This window comes from Schistocerca serialis, chromosome 4 (genome assembly GCF_023864345.2).
Source record: "Schistocerca serialis cubense isolate TAMUIC-IGC-003099 chromosome 4, iqSchSeri2.2, whole genome shotgun sequence".
NCBI classification, from domain to species: domain Eukaryota; kingdom Metazoa; phylum Arthropoda; class Insecta; order Orthoptera; family Acrididae; genus Schistocerca; species Schistocerca serialis.
This window is the reverse complement of record NC_064641.1, coordinates 126,392,439-126,410,671: the sequence shown is the minus strand read 5'-3', so window position 1 is coordinate 126,410,671 and position 18,233 is coordinate 126,392,439. Positions and strand designations below refer to the sequence as shown.

The following is an 18,233-nucleotide window of genomic DNA, read 5'->3' as shown; positions in this document are numbered from 1 at the left end:
CCCAGTCCTGGACGCCATCATATCGCTCGAAAACACCTAACTGCCTGTAAAGCATCCAGTTAACCTTCTTGAATAACCATCTCGGTAGCTTTCTTTCAGGGTCTGCTCCATCAGGCAGATTGATCCAGATTGGGAAATGGTCACTACCATGAAGATCATCGTCCACTGCCCACTGAGCAGTGTCCCCAAGAGCAGGCGAGCAGAAGGAGAGGTCTATGGTGGTATATGAACCTGTAGCGGTGCTAAAATGTGTGGCTTAACCCATGTTCAGCGGTATAAGATCTGTTGTGTGTAGCATATCTTCAAGTACTCGACCCTCTGGGCATGTGGCGTTAGAACCCCATAATGCACTGTGTGCATTGAAGTCCCCCAAAAGGTGAAAGGGTCAGGGTAGTTCATCAAGAAGTTGAGTGAGGACCCCACTATCAAGAGGCTCATGGGGTGGTAAGTACACAGAGCACACTGTTATGTCAACATGGGTCACTATCCGAACAGCAACCGCTTGAAATGTTGTTGTTAAGGGAATAGGTGAGGAGTGAAAAGTGTCCTTTACGAACACTGCAACCCCACATTTTACGTTGTCTCAAGTAAGGTCGTCATTTCTATAAAGGTGATAACCTCCAAGTACAGCTGTGACAGTCTCTTTGAAATGAGTCTCTTGAAGGCAGAGGCAAAAGGGTCTGTCCTGTACAAGAAGTCTTAATTTTGCCAGATGAGTCCTGTATCGATTTGCATTCCACTGAAGTATGGGAGCCATTTCGTCAATGTGGTCTTGATTTACCACTGTCTTTGCACCAAGGTGGTGGGGCGCTTGTAAAGAGAGGCGGGGTTTTGGGACTGACGGGGTCTGGTGATGAGGCATCAAAATCCACGATGTCCTCATCATCAGTCAGACATGCCAGAATGACGTCTGATGGCGCCCAAGTCAGCTTTCGACCCGAATGTTGGGATCCTTTCCCTGCTCCTTTTCCCAGAAAGGGTGAGATGTATAGGGGGCAGTGAGAGCCACTTTTCTTCGAAGAAACTTGCCATTGAGGGACACTCTGCTTTTGGGGTGCCTTTGAGCTGTGCACTATGGAAGCATTACTGGTCTCTTCCATCGTAGCTGTTTGAATCGCTATGTCTTTCACTTTACAATTACAGTACAAGTGCTAGATGTGTATAATGGAACACTGGATGTCGTCTGAGTCCTTAGTAACAGGTTTCTGCACTGACGAAGCATAAGAAGTGGCAAAGACAGGAGTTTCATCACCTGATAGTCCTTTTTGGCTTCTGTGTATGGGATCTGCTTGGTCACTTTGATTTCCTGAATTTTGCATTCCTCTGCAAAAACAGGGCAGGCTCGGCTCCAGACTGGGTGGCTTCCAGAGCAGTTAATACGAACTGCTGGAGATGAACAGTCCATCCCAGCTTCATGGGCTGCCTTTCCACACTTCCCACAAGTTGCTTCGCCTCTGCAACTCAGCATTGTATGGCCGAAATGCTGGCATCTGCAGCATCGATAGGGTTAGGTACATAGGGTCGAACCCTAAGTCGGAGGAGACCTGCCATGATGTGTTCAGGTAGCGTTGGAGAACTGAAGATCACAATAAAAGTGTCCATCTGTGATGTACTAAATATAGTGTCGACGTAGAAGCAAGTCTGATTGAGAATGGAACATACTTTCAGATGTTTACGAGACTCTTTCTCGCTTACAACCCCCACAGAATGATGAAGGAAAAAGTTTGTCAAATACTACATTTTCACTTGTCATGCAGTAAGACTGCTGCATCAGATATGATGTTTTAATGTATTACTTCATTACTACTAACACTCTCTGTAACATTTTTCGAAGACAAATTTACATATACTACTGAACATACCTGCAAAATTATGTGATTGTACAACACATAATTTAGGTATGACATCACGAACATTGAGTTACGTGACAACAAAGCTGCAGAGTCTAGAGATATGTGTGAAACACATATATATGTGAAATACATTAAAGATAGGTGAAAAAAATGGAACTTGTGAGAACCCCTTCAAAACTGCAGGGAAAAAGCTACTCCTAAACTTCTGGATCGATTTCAACCAAACTTGGTACAAGTTTGTGGTTATCGCATAATGCTCATCAGTAATAACACACTTTAAATTTAGTAAATGCATTCATTAGACATGAAGCAAGAAGAACAAAACATAGCATTGCAAGTTGTGTGCCGAGAGACACAGAGAACAAAGCAGTTGAAAGTGGTCGGAGTCAAAGATAGGGTTCTCCATGCCAGAGATGCCACAAGTGCTACTTTCTACAGTATCTAGAAAGAAATACTGTGTAGGTGAGGTGGGTACGACAATGTGGTGATGGAGAGAGAATGTGTGAGGAGCAGATGGACAAAGAGAGGGGGACGAGGAAATAGAAAAATGGAAGAGGAGGATATGGACAGAGAGAGGGGCAGGAGGAGATGGATTGAGAAAGTGTAAAGAAGGAGATGGACAGACAGAGGGAGAGGAAGAGATGGACAGAGAGGGGAGAGAAGATAGACAGAAAAGGGATGGAGGACGATATGGACAGAAAGAGGGGATAAAATGGACAGAGAAAGGTAAGAGGAGAAGAATGGCATAGAGAGGGGGGGGGGAGGAGATGGACATATAGAGAGGGGGAAGAAGCAGATGGGCAGAGAGATGGAGAAGGATTGAACGTACAGAGGAGGAGTGAAGCAGATGGGCAGAGGGATGGGGAGGAGCAGATGGACAGAGGGAGGGGCAGGAGGAGATGGTCAGAGAGGGGGTTGGAGAAGATGGGGGGGGGGGGGGGGGAAGCAGAATGAGGAGGTGGACTAATACATATATACTCAGACAACACTGGTATTCAACTAGTATTGTAATAAAAGCAAAAGCCCTCCAGTAAATGTGGAATCACAAATGAGCAATTAGCAATATAATTGCAAATGTACAGTTACAAGCCACTGCTGATTACAGTATGAAAAACAGCCCTAGTTAATACAAATGTATTTGAAATGTAAACTTCCAATCAGGTCCCCATTGAATTGGGCTTAAATTTTACCCAAGCCCCTTGTGCAATGTGGGCTCAAAGACTTCTTAAGTAATAGAACCCAGTACATTGTCCTCGATGGTGAGTGTTCATCGGAGGTGAGGGTATCATCTGGAGTGCCCCAGGGAAGTGTGGTAGGTCCGCTGTTGTTTTCTATCTACATAAATGATCTTTTGGATAGGGTGGTAACAGTGTGTGGCTGTTTGCTGATGATGCTGTGGTGTATGGGAAGGTGTTGTCATTGAGTGACTGTAGGAGGATACAGGATTGCTTGGACAGGATTTGTGATTGGTGTAAAGAATGGCAGCTAACTCTAAATATAGATAAATGTAAATTAATGCAGATGAATAGGCAAAAGAATCCTGTAATGTTTGAATACTCCATTAGTAGTGTAGCGCTTGACACAGTCATATTGATTAAATATTTGGGCGTAACATTGCAGAGTGATGTGAAGTGGGACAGGCATGTAACGGCAGTTGTGGGGAAGGCGGATAGTCATCTTCGGTTCATTGGTAGAATTTTGGGAAGATGTGGTTCATCTGTAAAGCAAACCGCTTATAAAACACTAATATGACCTATTCTTGAGTACTCCTCAAGCATTTGGGATCCCTATCAGGTCAGATTGAGGGAGGATGTAGAAGCAATTCAGAAGCGGGCTGCTAGATTTGTTGCTGGTAAGTTTGATCACCATGCGAGTGTTACGGAAATGCTTCAGGAACTCGGGTGGGAGTCTCTAGAGGAAAGGATGCGTTCTTTTCATGAATCACTACTGAGGAAATTTAGAGAACCAACATTTGAGTCTGACTGCAGTACAATTTTACTGCCGCCAATTTACATTTCGCGGAAAGACCACAAAGATAAGATAAGAGAGATTAGGGCTCGTACAGAGGCATATAGGCAGTAATTTTTCCCTCGTTCTGTTTGGGAGTGGAACAGGGAGAGAAGATGCTAGTTGTGGTACGAGGTACCCTCCACCACACACCGTATGGTGGATTGCGGAGTATGCATGTAGATGTAGATGTAGAATGTGGTACATGCACTATGGGGCATTCGAACATCTTGCTGCTGATGTAAGGCTTGTGGTCTAAGACAGCTAAGTCTTTCAAGGCGTCTACTTTGATCTCTAAGATCACCTTATCTCATTCCTCTGGATTTTTCTGTATGGGTTCATCTCAAAACTGAAGTGTTCAGGACTCACTCTTCCCATTGATATGGCTAAAGAACTGGGGCAGGAAAATGTATAGTGTTGTCAAGCTTTTCAAGATGATCCGGAGGTGTTTAAAAGAATTCATGACTCACTGCAGAGATGAGTGCAGTATTGTGTCCAAATGCGAGGACAAAACATGGAACACCTCCTTTAAAAGGCATGAGTGTAAACTGAAACATGTAACTTGCTGAAATAGCACTGTACTGTATTTCTTGTTGAGGTAGACGAAATGTGAAACTTCAGTCCAGTTAGAAAGACCTTCCTAATTTGCACTAGGATCATACAGTATTTCATTTTGGAGGCAGTGATGGGTCATAACTACACATTTGCAGTTACCTCTCAAATGACTTGTTTGTGAGTTCATGTTTACTGGAGAATTTTGTCTTTTGCTCTTGTATACTTTCACCTGCATCAGTTTCCACTGTTAAGTAAGATACTCCTTGCTTAGCTCATACTGCTATTTGTGTTTTCCGACTATTTCTCTCTACACTTTTGAAAATCATATTAATGTGTGAATTGCAGCCTATTTCAGATTGATGGCCAAAGTATACTGATGTCATAAAAACTGAAACAAATAAAAATAATGTCCTGTATGTGGGAAAGTATTGATATGAACTCTGATCCCAGCTGACCATTTTGTGCTCTTCTGTAGCAATGGGCTGTATGTCATAGTCAATTTTCACTCTATCTGTGGTTTAGTTCTATAATCATTGCTGACAATTCAGAAACAAGAATGTATTTTAAAAGCACTCATTGTCCACCTGTGTCAGACCATAAGCCTACAGTTACACACACAATATGTTATCACTGGGTAAAAGGATTTTATTGTTTATTTATTTTTAATTCCATAAATCCACATTGAAATGAATAACAAGGAAGTGGAATGAGTCAGGTTTACGTTATTATAGAAATACAGCAAAAAATTTACAGTAACCAAAATGTAAATTACTGAGAATAACTTAAGATACTGTACAGAAAAAAAGATTATTTATGCATTGACCATCATAAAGCCAGAAAGATGAATAACGGCTAGCATATTAGAAATTGAAAGTCTCAAAATACAAATATGAATAACAATACAAATTTACAAACGCAATCATTGGTTAAGCTTCATTTACTCATCAAGAGAGCAGAATGACTTATCCATAATGCATTTTCTTAAATTAGGTTTAAATTTAGAAGGTACATTACTGTGGGCTTTGATACCTGATGGAAAAGAATTGAAAACTTTCATGGTAGAATAGTGAACACTTTTTTGTGCAAGAGTTAGATGTTTTAGATCCCTATCTAAACCAATTTTTGACCTTTTATTGCAGTCATGGTATGCACCATTAGATGTAAAAAGAGCATAGTTATTAGAGACAAAAATCATCAAAGAAAATTAGTACTGAAATGTGGTCGTTAATGTCTTGGGCTCATGGAACAAGTTTCTACAAGAATATCTTAGATGAGCGCCACTCACGATTTTAACTGCTCTCTTATGTGCAATAAACATATTTCTTGGCTAAAAGTTGACTACCCCAAAAAAAGTATACCATATGACATTATCAAGGGAAAATAGCCAAAATAAGCAGCTTTGATAGCATTCATATCATTAACAGAGGTAATTACATAAAGGACATACACTGCCACACTGAATCGTTTTTGAATGTCCAGTATATGCCCATACCAATTTAACATGCCATCAATTAGAATGCTGAGAAACTTATCGGATTCACAATATAATATATTTTGGTTATCAACGTTAGAGTGGATTACTTCATTCTCTTGTGAAGATGCACAAAACTTCATATGTTGAGTTTTTTCAATATTTGAGTTAATTCATTCGACTTAAACCAGTAGAAGATGCCTACAAGTAAAGCATTACATTTATTTTCTACTTCACTGTTTGTACAAAGTGAGAGATTGTTGATGAAGGTAAGAAACAGTATTGGTCCCAAAATGGGTCCTTGTTGTACTCCACATTTTAGTGTGCCCCATCAGTTTCATTAAGAATCATCTTCTGCTTTCTATTGTGTAGGTATGATTCAATCCACCTATCTTTGCTACCATTCAAATCATACAAATCATACAAATAAGCGTTGTGATCTACACAGTTAAAGGCCTTTGACAAGGCACAGAAAATTCCAATACATGACATTTTGTTATTTACTGACTCAAGAATTTCAATTGTGTGAGAGAGAAAATGGTCTGTTTTGCTTGCCGCAGTATTAACTTTTAACAAATGATCTTTTTCCTATAATTACATTTCTTGTTTCCCACGAATTTCTGTATGAGGTTACCTTCTTGTTCCAGTACATACTGGCAGTAGTTTTCTTCCTGGAAATCTCCATGCAAACTTTTTCTAAAGATTCTCACAAATAATTTTATTCTTGTACATCGTCCAACATTCAAACTCTGTTTCCATATTTCACATTATAACATATTCATCCTATTACCAGCTTGAGATCTGTTCTAATCTGCAGTGAAAAGTGAATGGCTGAGATTTGTGATTTGTCTCTCTGTTTACCTTTCTGCAGCCACGACATCGCCCGCTTTCCTCTGTGGTGAGTGGTAGTAGCTGTCTTCCATTTGAACTTTGTCAATATTTCTGCTTTTTGCTTTTTATTCATATTTGTAGGATTATATAATATTTCATCACAAAGTGCATATTTTTTCTGTTTCAATTATTTCCGCTATGCACACACAGAAGCATAAGCACTCATCATGTTCACTCACTGTATTGTGCAGATTTTAATCTATATTTAACCTAAAAGCACCAGATTTTTTGTGCTTCATCTAGAATTTCACCTATTTCTTTCGATTTGAACTTCTGCCAGTGGATGTGAAGAATGGCAACATTGGATCACAGTTGCGATGCTTTCTGTAGGCTGCACATGCATGAATACAACCAGATTCCTTCCTTTTTGTGGCTTTGTTCATTCTTGGCATGATCTTTGCAAAGTGGTACACCAGTACATGTAAAAATGTGGAATCGCCTGTCCCACGGTGAGTCCAGTGTTTCATCGATGCACAATTTTTTTATTTCCTTGGCCATTTATGGGAGATACTCCTTAAAACTGGTTTCACAAGTGCAGAAATAATGCTTCAATTCATTATTATGATGGATTAGAAGAAGTATTCAGCACATATGGAAAACAATAACAAGCCTGTTACGGAACTAATTTCTTAAATCTAATTCATGGTGTTACAGGCTTGTAGAACAATTTCAACTGGTAGACGTTTGAAGAAATATGCTCCCTGTCTCACAAAATGCACTGATACAATATTGCTAATAGGTGTTAACTGAGGACTATAGGTCAGCGCTATAGCTCAATATGACATTTACTACAGTTGTGAAGAAAAAAAACTTAGAGTACGTATGAAGGCATAATAGGTTTATTATCCCATCCATGTTAAATCCACATTGGATTGGGAAGAACAAATCATGATCTCTGTGTGGAACTCTCAGGGATGCCAACTTCACAACATTTTACTTTGAATAGCTGTAGCTACAGTAAGCATGTAATCAAAAATGGTCACCATTCAGAAATATTCCGATGGAATGCTGTACAGAATAGTAAGCCTAATAAACAATTTAATTAAAACTTGGATACCAGTAGTGATATTCCAAAACCCAAGTCTCCTTTTCTAGTGCATAAAAGGCATCGGATATTTATGAAACTATAATATGTTTTGTGTATTGCTTTGCAAATAAAAATATGGCACTACTATTAAACTGACAGTGACAAATTGTCATCATTCCAAAGTCTGATGAAAATAATACCAAAACTGAGTAAAAGTAGCACAACTAAACTATTAAATGGTCACAGTTCTCATGGAGAGAGGAAATCTGATACTGCACTGTGTATATATATTTTTCACTTTCTTAATTTTGTTAGCAATTACAACCTGCCAGTAATAATGAACTGCTGGCCACTTCAGACTGTATGATTATTATCCTCACTCTGACTTGTCCACCAGTCTCCATGACTAATCATCCAACAACAGCAATGCTTCCCATTTGCATTAGATAAATTTGTAGCAGGGGGCTACTTTTGCTTGATTTGATTTATATTTGATCCTTTTCATTATTTTTTGTACAAGTTAAGTGAAAGAAAACTTAATGGTACGGCATGCCATTTCAGGCAGTGATGTCAACACTTTCCAGCTAATGAGCTTTGTTATTGTGCCAATGTCCAAGACAAAGTTTCTACAACAAAAACAGTGTAACTTCATTAAGGAATGACAAATATAAATACTCTACTTTCAAGTTTGTCTAATTCATTCTTGCTGTAACCTGAAGAGATTGCAGTTGCTTAGGCTTTCTGACCTGGTCTTCCTGAAATCCACATTAGCAGTGTGCTTAGAGGCAGTGTTCCCTCATAAGACCAGTACAGAGACACCAAAGCCTGTAAAATAGTATTAGTGCAGATACCACAACCTGATGTGAGAGGCTTCTACACAATGTGCGTTATTGGCTGTCTGGCAGTTTCCATGTAAGCCCACAGTTTATCAATACTGTTGCTGAAGACTGGCCAGCCGAAATTGGTATGGCCATAAGTGATGGATGGGCCCAGCAAAATGTAGCCTAACAGAGAACCTCTCCTTGCTGCTATGTCGATCATAAGCTTCGTAGTTGGCCTTGTTTTGTTCCAATTTAGCTCTAGGAATGTGCCGAAGTAAGAATGTAGCTTTAGTTTTTGCTAGTTGTTGAGGTAAAAAAAAAAAAAAATACAATAATTTCTATACACAAGATTGAACGGCACCACACTTTCCCTTTTTTTCAGCCAAATGCTAGTGGTATACCTTCTTGTGTTTGTATTAATGTGTTTCAATCATGTGTTTGTAACATTAGTGGTGTATGACTTATATTTTATGCCTTGCTGATTTATTCATGGCATTGAAACATTTTGTCCCGTTGTGAATAAAAAAAGGTACAGCACATTTTTATTCCCCTCTTGAAGAAAGTCTCCTAGTTTTTGAGGACACCAAGGTGTGAGAATGAAGGTGGTACTGTTTGAAACAGCTTGACGTATTACTGGATAATCTCTCATGCTTAAGAGATAGATAACAATGTTGGAGATATTTGTTTTCTGAAAATGAGCTCAAACTGTGTGTATGATGTTAAACACAAAGGTGATAGTTCTGAAAAATGTGCAATTGGAGGATGCTGATACTTATCATATGTAAACTGTAATTACATCTCATACCACCAGGCACTGGACAGATACACACCAAGTAAAATGGATCATGATGGGAGGGACCTTCCATGGTATTCAGTGACTGTAAAGAACTTTCTAAGGAAATGGTGACTACTTCATAATATGTGGAATACAATGTATGGGGTTGGAGATACAGAAACACTGAATGAAGTGTGTTTGGCTGTCTAAAGGCCAATGACTAGTATATCAAAATCTTAACAAAAGACATTTTACAAAACCAAAAGAAATTCTAGTCACATGTAATGGCTTCCATAAGTACCAAAGTTACTTTCCAGACATTCATAACATGAACTGAAACTGAGGTTAGCAAAACAAAAATTGAAATGCTATCACAGTTTTCAAATGTTTCTGTACAAATAAAATTAAAGAAAAATTAAATTAAAGAAGCATGTAACATCTGATGCAACTCCTGTCTGTTGATCATGATGGAAAATGTTGTGGTTTTAGGAACTGTGGCATAACTTGTTCGTTTTCATTTTAATGTATACCATGAGAGATCTGATAAAGTTTTGATGGTATGAATAAAAATAAATAAATTCTTGTATCAAAGCTGCGGAAGGCAATCTAAAGAAGAATAGATTTGTTTGGTTTTCAGACTGCTCGCAGAAATGCAATATTGTTTCCTGTGTGGAGATGATTTCAGTGCTGCCCTGTGATCAATGGAGATGCAGTCCTTTGCAGAACATTGTCAAAATGAAATCTCTCATTTTTTCTCTTTCACTTCCTCATGCAGGCCTTATTGAGCTGCAGAGAGAGACATTTCAATATCCTGGTGCATGGATTCCAGTACCAGTTCCCAGAATACATTAATCTTGCCTGCTGTACACTCCCTGACATCTGTCCCTAATTCCCATAAGGATGCCCCTCCCCTCAGCTGCATGACTTATTCACACAGTACACAACATGTAATTGAATAAAAAAAGTCTACTCAAACAGTGGCAGGAGAACACACATAAAAAAGGTATTACATATGCAAGCTTCTGGAGCCAGTGGCTCCTTCTTCTGGCAGAAGGGTTGAAGGGGAATGAAGAGGGGTTAAGGGAAATGACTCATGAGGTTTAAAGGGGTAGAGTTTGTAAAAGTCACTCAGCACTTCTCATCCCATCTGGTAAGTCTCCCCTCACTGGAGGTTCTGGGTAACATTTCCAAACTCTACCCGTTTTCCTTAACCTCACCAGTCATTTTCCTTCACTCCTCTTCCTTCTCCTTCAACCCTTCTGCCAGAAGAAGGAGTCACTGACTCCAAAAGATTGCATATGTAATACCTTCTATACGTATGTACCCCTTCTGCCACTTTCTGAGTAGATTATTTTCTGTCCAATTACTTTACTTTTGTTATATACAAAGTCCGAAGTTCAAAGTTGAAAACATTTCTTCTCCAAGAGTTGCAGGGCTTCTAAAATTCTATGGGATGGCACACAGCACAATGTGTGCTAGGCAGTTTGACTGCTGACCTTTGGGTACACTTTACCCAAATAACCCAAAAAATATAACATTCAACTTTAATTATTCCAGGCAACATTAAAAAGTAGATGGCATGAATATAATGTAATAAATCAATAAATATGATCAGACATGATGTTTTGTAACCAAGTAGTGTTATTGTTGGCACCAGTGTTGAAGAAATGTATAAATGCTTTTTATTAATTTTTTAAAGTTTTTCCTGTTTTTCCAATTTTAGGAGTATTAACCAGTGGCATTTTTATACTGGATATGCTGCATTTAATCATAGGAACATATACCTGTTTGTTAAATTTAAAAAAAGTGGCAACCCCATTCATATTAGTAGTATAAAACTCACTTAGGATACACTAATGAAAAGTGTTTAGCTATAAAGTGTTAATTTAATCTATCTTTCAGAAAATATACAGAGTAGATACCTATCAATCCTACTTTCATGTAATGAGTTACATAAAAATGGATATTTTAGAATCCTGCCCCTCTTGGATAAATTAGATTTGATGGCTGCTTGTGTTGGACTATCAATGTTATCCTTCAAACACATTATTGCTATTCTCTTCAATACACTTAAATCAGTTACATAGATTAACAATAAATCTGTTCACTAACTAACATACCTCCTTATAAATATTAAATATGTGGGAGATGATAGACTTCTGCTCACCAAGTAGAGGAATGCTTAGCAATGGGTAGAACTGTAGCGAAGCCAGTAATTTGTTTAGCCTTTAGTCAAAGTCCTTCTTCAGAGATGACTACACACACACACACACACACACACACACACACACACACACACACACACACACACACACAAACGCGCATGCCCAGCGCCCACACACAAAGAGAGAGGAGGGAGAAAGACAGAGAGAGAGAAGGGGGGGGGGGGGGGGGAATGTTTAAGCTCTGAAGAAAGATTTTGTCAAAAAGTGATGGCAGATTTTATCTTTTGAGTATCTTCTGGTCCTTTGTATTTAGTGATCACTGAATCTATTTTCACATACATATTGCATATCTTCTTGCATTTTCCATCAGTCAACAGCATAATTAAGAATTTTTTCTATAGACCAACAATGAAAGAGTGACATCAGAGAGAATGTTACAGCAATAGGGTTCAGCAATGAAAGAGGCATAATAGATAGACTTTCTTGGGTCTAGAAATCTAAATGTAATCCAGAATGTGACATAACTCTTCCTTCTTTTTAACACCTATCCAACTTTCCCTTTACCATGACCAACGAATTATTCAAACTTGAAACCTCGAGGTTAAAATGAAAGTAAAAAAGTGAACATCAACGCAATTTGAGACAGGTGAAGAGTATGTAATGACTCACAATTGAACAGGAGCTTCTGGAGCAGTGGTGACAGATAAACATGTCTCCAGCTTTTGAATTTCTTTATAATTTCAAAAGAAAAATTCAATCAGGAAAGCTATAAAATTGAGACAGAACTGCAGCCAGGTATTTACTTTCAGGAGGAAAAAATTAGTAGTAGACTAATATTCATATCCTCACACCAGGAGAGCCACTCTAAATCTGGGGCATGAGGGACCTGCCCCACATTCTTAACCTTTTGAAACTACATCTCTCTCCCCTCTAAGGAAAGAATTAATAGTTCATAAACCCAGGATAGTTCATGTAATTTTATATATATCTACCTGCAGCAGTGAGTAGTCAGTGTATCTCATAATTTTGTTATCAAACAATGGAAAATCAAGGATGTAATGTAAAAATATTATGAAAAGGAAAGTTGTTACTTGCCATATAGTGGAGACATTGAGTCGCAGATAGGCACAACAAAAAGACTGTCACAAATAAAGCTTTTGGCCAGTAAGGCCTTCATGAACAACAGATGACAGACGCACACACACACACATACACACACACACATGACTGCAGTCTCAGGCAACAAAAACCATATTATTTGTCATAATTTTGTTATGTTGAATGGAAAAAAGAACAGGAGAGATACATGGTGTAAAAATAATCACAGGTAGCAACCAGCCACAAATAGTTGAATTCTGAAGCATTACAGACTTCTAGAAATCTGATCTGTATATAATCAGTTGTCTCTCAGTAAAAGCTTCTCTTCTGCCACAAATATTGTTAATTTTCGTTTATGTGTATCACAAAATCAATCATTTTATGTGATAAATGTTAATTTTTGTTACTTCATCGGGAAATTAAGAAATTGGTTTTACTTTCCTATAATCATTAGCAAGATCCTTTACTTTAGAGCAGTGTAGTTTAAGTGTAGTTACAATAAAGCATTTTTGTTCACAGCCTCTTGAAAGTGAAGATGAAGATGAAGATGATTATATTACTTTTAAGCCCAAAGTTGAAACTCAAAAAAATGAACAGAATGATATAAACAAGAATATAAAGGAAGCAACAAAACCCAAAGTGATCAAGGCAGCTAAGAAGAGAAGTTACTGGAGGAGAGTTATAAATTTTATGGACTTAGATCTTCTAAAAGATCCAATATTCCTGAACATTTTGTTTGGATTGTCTATATTTTATGTGGCTGAACTGAACTTCAAAATGATTGTGCCATTTTTCCTTGCAAATCTTGGATATTCCAAATCAGATACAGCATTCTATTTATCAATGACAGCTGTGGCAGATATATTTGCACGTGTGGTTCTCCCACCAATATGTGACCGGATTAAAGTACAGAGACGAAGTGTCTTTATGATTGCAACTGTTTTCCTTGGACTTGCAAGGTCTGGTAGGTATTGATGTTATTACTATTATTATTATCATTATTATTGTTATTATTATTAATGTTGTTGTTTACTCCTTACAACCACAATACTATATTGTAGTATTTAAATGAGTATTACAAAGTTTAAGTTCTGTTTTCAGTGTTACTGCTGGATTGTAGACTGCAGGCAATCCAAACAGAACACACCAGATTCCCAACAATGTGTAATAAATTAACAATGCAAGTTCAGTAACCTAGAAAAGTAAAATTTTGGCTATTACCTACATATATTAGAATGGAATCATACCCTATTTACCAAGCAGAAGCATTTATTCATCATGCCTTCTTTTGGTGACAAAAAACAAATAGGTTATTCATTTGCGTAAAAAATATTAAAACCAAGTGAAACATAATTCAAAGTACATGTAATGTTCCCTTAGAGACTACATCATCACAAATTAATATAACATAGAGAAATATGAGAGAATGTGGTAATAGTATGCTTCATTACAGTTGTTATTTTGGAATGTAAGAATAAGAGAGGAAAAAGTCACATAAATCAGATGGAAGAATTATGCAGTAGGTTTTGAACATAAATATTACAACTACTGATAATTTTATTACTGTGATAATTTTACCTCAGCTAGTCTGTAAATTTTGTCAAAACTTCAAAGTATTTGTTCAAAATAAGAGTAAGAAATGCATGCAACCAAAATAAGCCACCTCCTTTGTTGATGGATTACATTTTCTAGGGACTCTCCCAATGAATCTCAACCTGGTACCCACCTTACCAATTAATTTTATATGATCATTCCACTTCAAATCGTTCCGCACGCATACTCCAAGATATTTTACAGAAGTAACTGCTACCAGTGTTTGTTCCGCTATCATACAGTCATACAATAAAGGATCCTTCTTTCTATGTATTCGCAGTACATTACATTTGTCTATGTTAAGGGTCAGTTGCCACTCCCTGCACCAAGTGCCTATCCGCTGCAGATCTTCCTGCATTTCGCTACAATTTTCTAATGCTGCAACTTCTCTGTATATTACAGCATCATTCGCAAAAAGCCGCATGGAACTTCCGACACTATCTACTAGGTCATTTATATATATTATGAAAAGCAATGATCCCATAACACTCCCCTGTGGCACACCAGAGGTTACTTTAACGTCTGTAGACGTCTCTCCATTCATAACAACATGCTGTGTTCTGTTTGCTAAAAACTCTTCAATCCAGCCACACAGCTGGTCTGATATTCCGTAAGCTCTTACTTTGTTTATCAGGCGACAGTGCAGAACTGTATCGAACACCTTCCAGAAGTCAAGGAAAATAGCATCTACCTGGGAGCCTGTATCTAATATTTTCTGGCTCTCATGAACAAATAAAGCGAGTTGGGTCTCACACGATTGCTGTTTCCGGAATCCATGTTGATTCCTACAGAGTAGATTCTGGGTTTCCAAAAACGACATGATACTCGAGTAAAAAACATATTCTAAAATTCTACAGCAGATCAACGTCAGAGATATAGGTCTATAGTTTTGCGCATCTGCTCGACGACCCTTCTTGAAGACTGGGACTACCTGTGCTCTTTTCTAATCATTTGGAACCTTCTGTTCCTCTAGAGACTTGCGGTACACGGCTGTTAGAAGGGGGGCAAGTTCTTTCGCGTACTCTGTGTAGAATCGAACTGGTATCCCGTTAGGTCCAGTGGACTTTCCTCTGTTGAGTGATTCCAGTTGCTTTTCTATTCCTTGGACATTCATTTCGATGTCAGCCATTTTTTCGTTTCTGCGAGGATTTAGAGAAGGAACTGCAGTTCGGTCTTCCTCTGTGAAACAGGTTTGGAAAAAGGTGTTTAGTATTTCAGCTTTACGCGTGTCATCCTTTGTTTCAATGCCATCATCATCCCGGAGTGCCTGGATATGCTGTTTCGAGCCACTTACTGATTTAACTTAAGACCAGAACTTCCTAGGATTTTCTGTCAAGTCGGTACATAGAATTTTACTTTCAAATTCACTGAACGCTTCATGCATAGCCCTCTTTACACTAGATTTGTCATCATTTAGCTTCTGTTTGTCTGAGAGGTTTTGGCTGCGTTTCAACTTGGAGTGAAGCTCTCTTTGCTTTCGCAGTAGTTTCCTAACTTTGTTGTTGAACCACGGTGGGTTTTTCCCGTCCCTCACAGTTTTACTCGGCACATACCTATCTAAAACACATTTTACGATTGCCTTGAACTTTTTCCATAAACACTCAACATTGTCAGTGTCGGAACAGAAATTCTCATTTTGATCTGTTAGGTAGTATGAAATCTGCCTTCTATTACTCTTGCTAAACAGATAAACCTTCCTCCCTTTTTTTATATTCCTATTAACTTCCATATTCATGCACACTGCAATGGCCTTATGATCACTGATTCCCTGTTCTGCACTTACAGAGTCGAAAAGTTCAGGTCTGTTTGTTATCAGTAGGTCTAAGATGTTATCTCCATGAGTCGGTTCTCTATATACAAGCTAAAACTACTACAAGAAATTAATCCAAATAACAACCTAAAGAAACTTCCCTTTGTTCAGACAGAAAGAAGTTTTTATTGGTCAAATGCTTTTATCGGTGTCTTTTCAATGTGCCCTAACATCTCTCTATCAGGATATGTTATCATAGGTATTAGAGAGCCTATGTTCACATGTTTAAGATTTTTAGTGCAGTTCAGCCAATATTTGTGAATATGTGGTATAATATTGCTCATTACGAGTTAACAGAGCAACTCTTTCTCCAAGAGCAGTCTGCAGCAGTAAATATGTTCTTATATGAACTAAAAATAGTCTCCATCTCCCATAAAATCATGTGACTGCCTTAACGATATTGAAATTGTACACATTTTCACTACTTTGGAGCCAGTGTCAGATGGGACTACATGAATGGATTTATAAAATATTGGATTCATGATGGAGAGAAATTTTCCTTGATACTTTCTTGTGCACCTGTTCCAGCTCTGTAGAGGTTCATTTCAATATAAACTAAAGATATAGAGTATTGGGAAGCACCTATCCTCAACTGAAGTTCAACTTCATGCCTGGATTTGATTCACTGACCCTTGTGACACAGTTGATAATGATTGAGTGAAGGGAATTACTGTCATGAAAATCTCTTAAAGAACATTATTTCTGAGTTGCTATACTTCTGCCCCCTGAGAGAGCTGACTGTAATGATCTGTAGTTTCTTATCAATGTAGGTTAAATTTACCCATTTAAGAATATGATCTCTATCAGGTGTGGTCCGGTTTCAGTAGGTCTGTTCACCTGTCCACACCACACCTCAGTGGCTATTGGTCTCTTAATCACCACAAATTTTAGTGTTACCTGTTGAGAAGGAGCACTTGATGCTTTACTTTAGTAGGTACCTTTTGCCCAGTTTTTTCCGCATGATTGTAACACATCTCCTCAGTTGGCCTACAAAGGCGCCTGGATTAAATCTGATAGAGTAATTGTGCGCCAGTTTGAAGGGTTCACAAGATGCAATTGATCATTTGATTCCCCATGGACGGGAATTTGTGTGCTCTGTGCTTGGAAGATGTTACTATGAAGCAAAAGTATTTCTCTAATGTGATGGCATTAGTGCTGGATCTGTTAGCTCATATTGGTGATGTCTGAGCCAAATATTAGTCAAAACTGGCTGGTAGTATTAACTAAAGCAAAAAGTGCAGCATTAAAATCATTCTTAAAATTGAAATTACGAAGAATATAAGTTCTAGTGTGTATGTATTAATTTTCTATTAGAAACATGCCGAAGGGAGGCACACAAGATCCTACAGCTACAGTATATACTTTAGTAATAATAAGGTCTATACACATTTTTGTTTTGCTGTGGTCATTGATGGGAATATGGAGTTTCATGAAAGGGGTATGTTACAGGTTCTGTACTTTTTTGTATGTGTGCAATGGTAATGTAGAAAGAGATTACTTCAGTGACAACTGCTAATGTGGGGAGTGGAAATGGAGAGGGCTCATATTACAGTCAGTGCAGAAAATGGTTAGTCTTTTTAAAATATTCAAGAAGTTTTGGGCAGCAGTTTGCAGATGAACTCTTAGAAGAAGCCTGCAGCTGTCAGGAGTTTTTGAAAGTCTGACTGAAGCATGAGGATGGGATTATAGTGTGGACATTTTAATTATAAGCATCAGTGAACCGGAGTAAGCCTCATACATCCTCTTCCTTTAGACAAACAGTACAGCTTTTAACTATCACCAATAAGAGAGTTTTTAGCTATGACAGTTTGTATAACTTTATCTATCAGTGACATGAGTAGACACAGACAGATAGTCATTACTTGCACAGTGTACCATGCAGAGCATGTTCTGTTATGCAACACTACTGACCTTTGTGCCTAGTTCATTACAAAGCTAACTGGCATCCTTTCTTCACACTAGTACCTAACCGTTGTGCAAATGGAAGCTTACCTTACAGCATGTTGATGGCATCCCAAACTATACTATCTTGGTGTGATTCCTCTTACTCTCTTGCCCATTTTCTCTTGTTTCTGCCACTATTTTTACATTTATTTATTGTCTCTTTCTTTCTCTCCTTGATATTTTATAGTTTCTTTAATTAATACACCTTTCCATTGCTGCTTCT

At 38.1% G+C, this 18,233-nt stretch overlaps 1 protein-coding gene across 1 annotated transcript in view; it reads left to right on the top strand.

Annotated features, from left to right (window-relative positions):
* LOC126473593 (uncharacterized) overlaps window positions 1–18,233 on the top strand; it is a 608,171-nt gene that overhangs the window by 579,018 nt on the left and 10,920 nt on the right. The window contains exon 7 of the mRNA XM_050100740.1: window positions 13,183–13,627. Within this exon, the coding sequence (XP_049956697.1) occupies window positions 13,183–13,627 (445 nt within the window). The remainder of the gene's footprint in view (window positions 1–13,182; window positions 13,628–18,233) is intronic.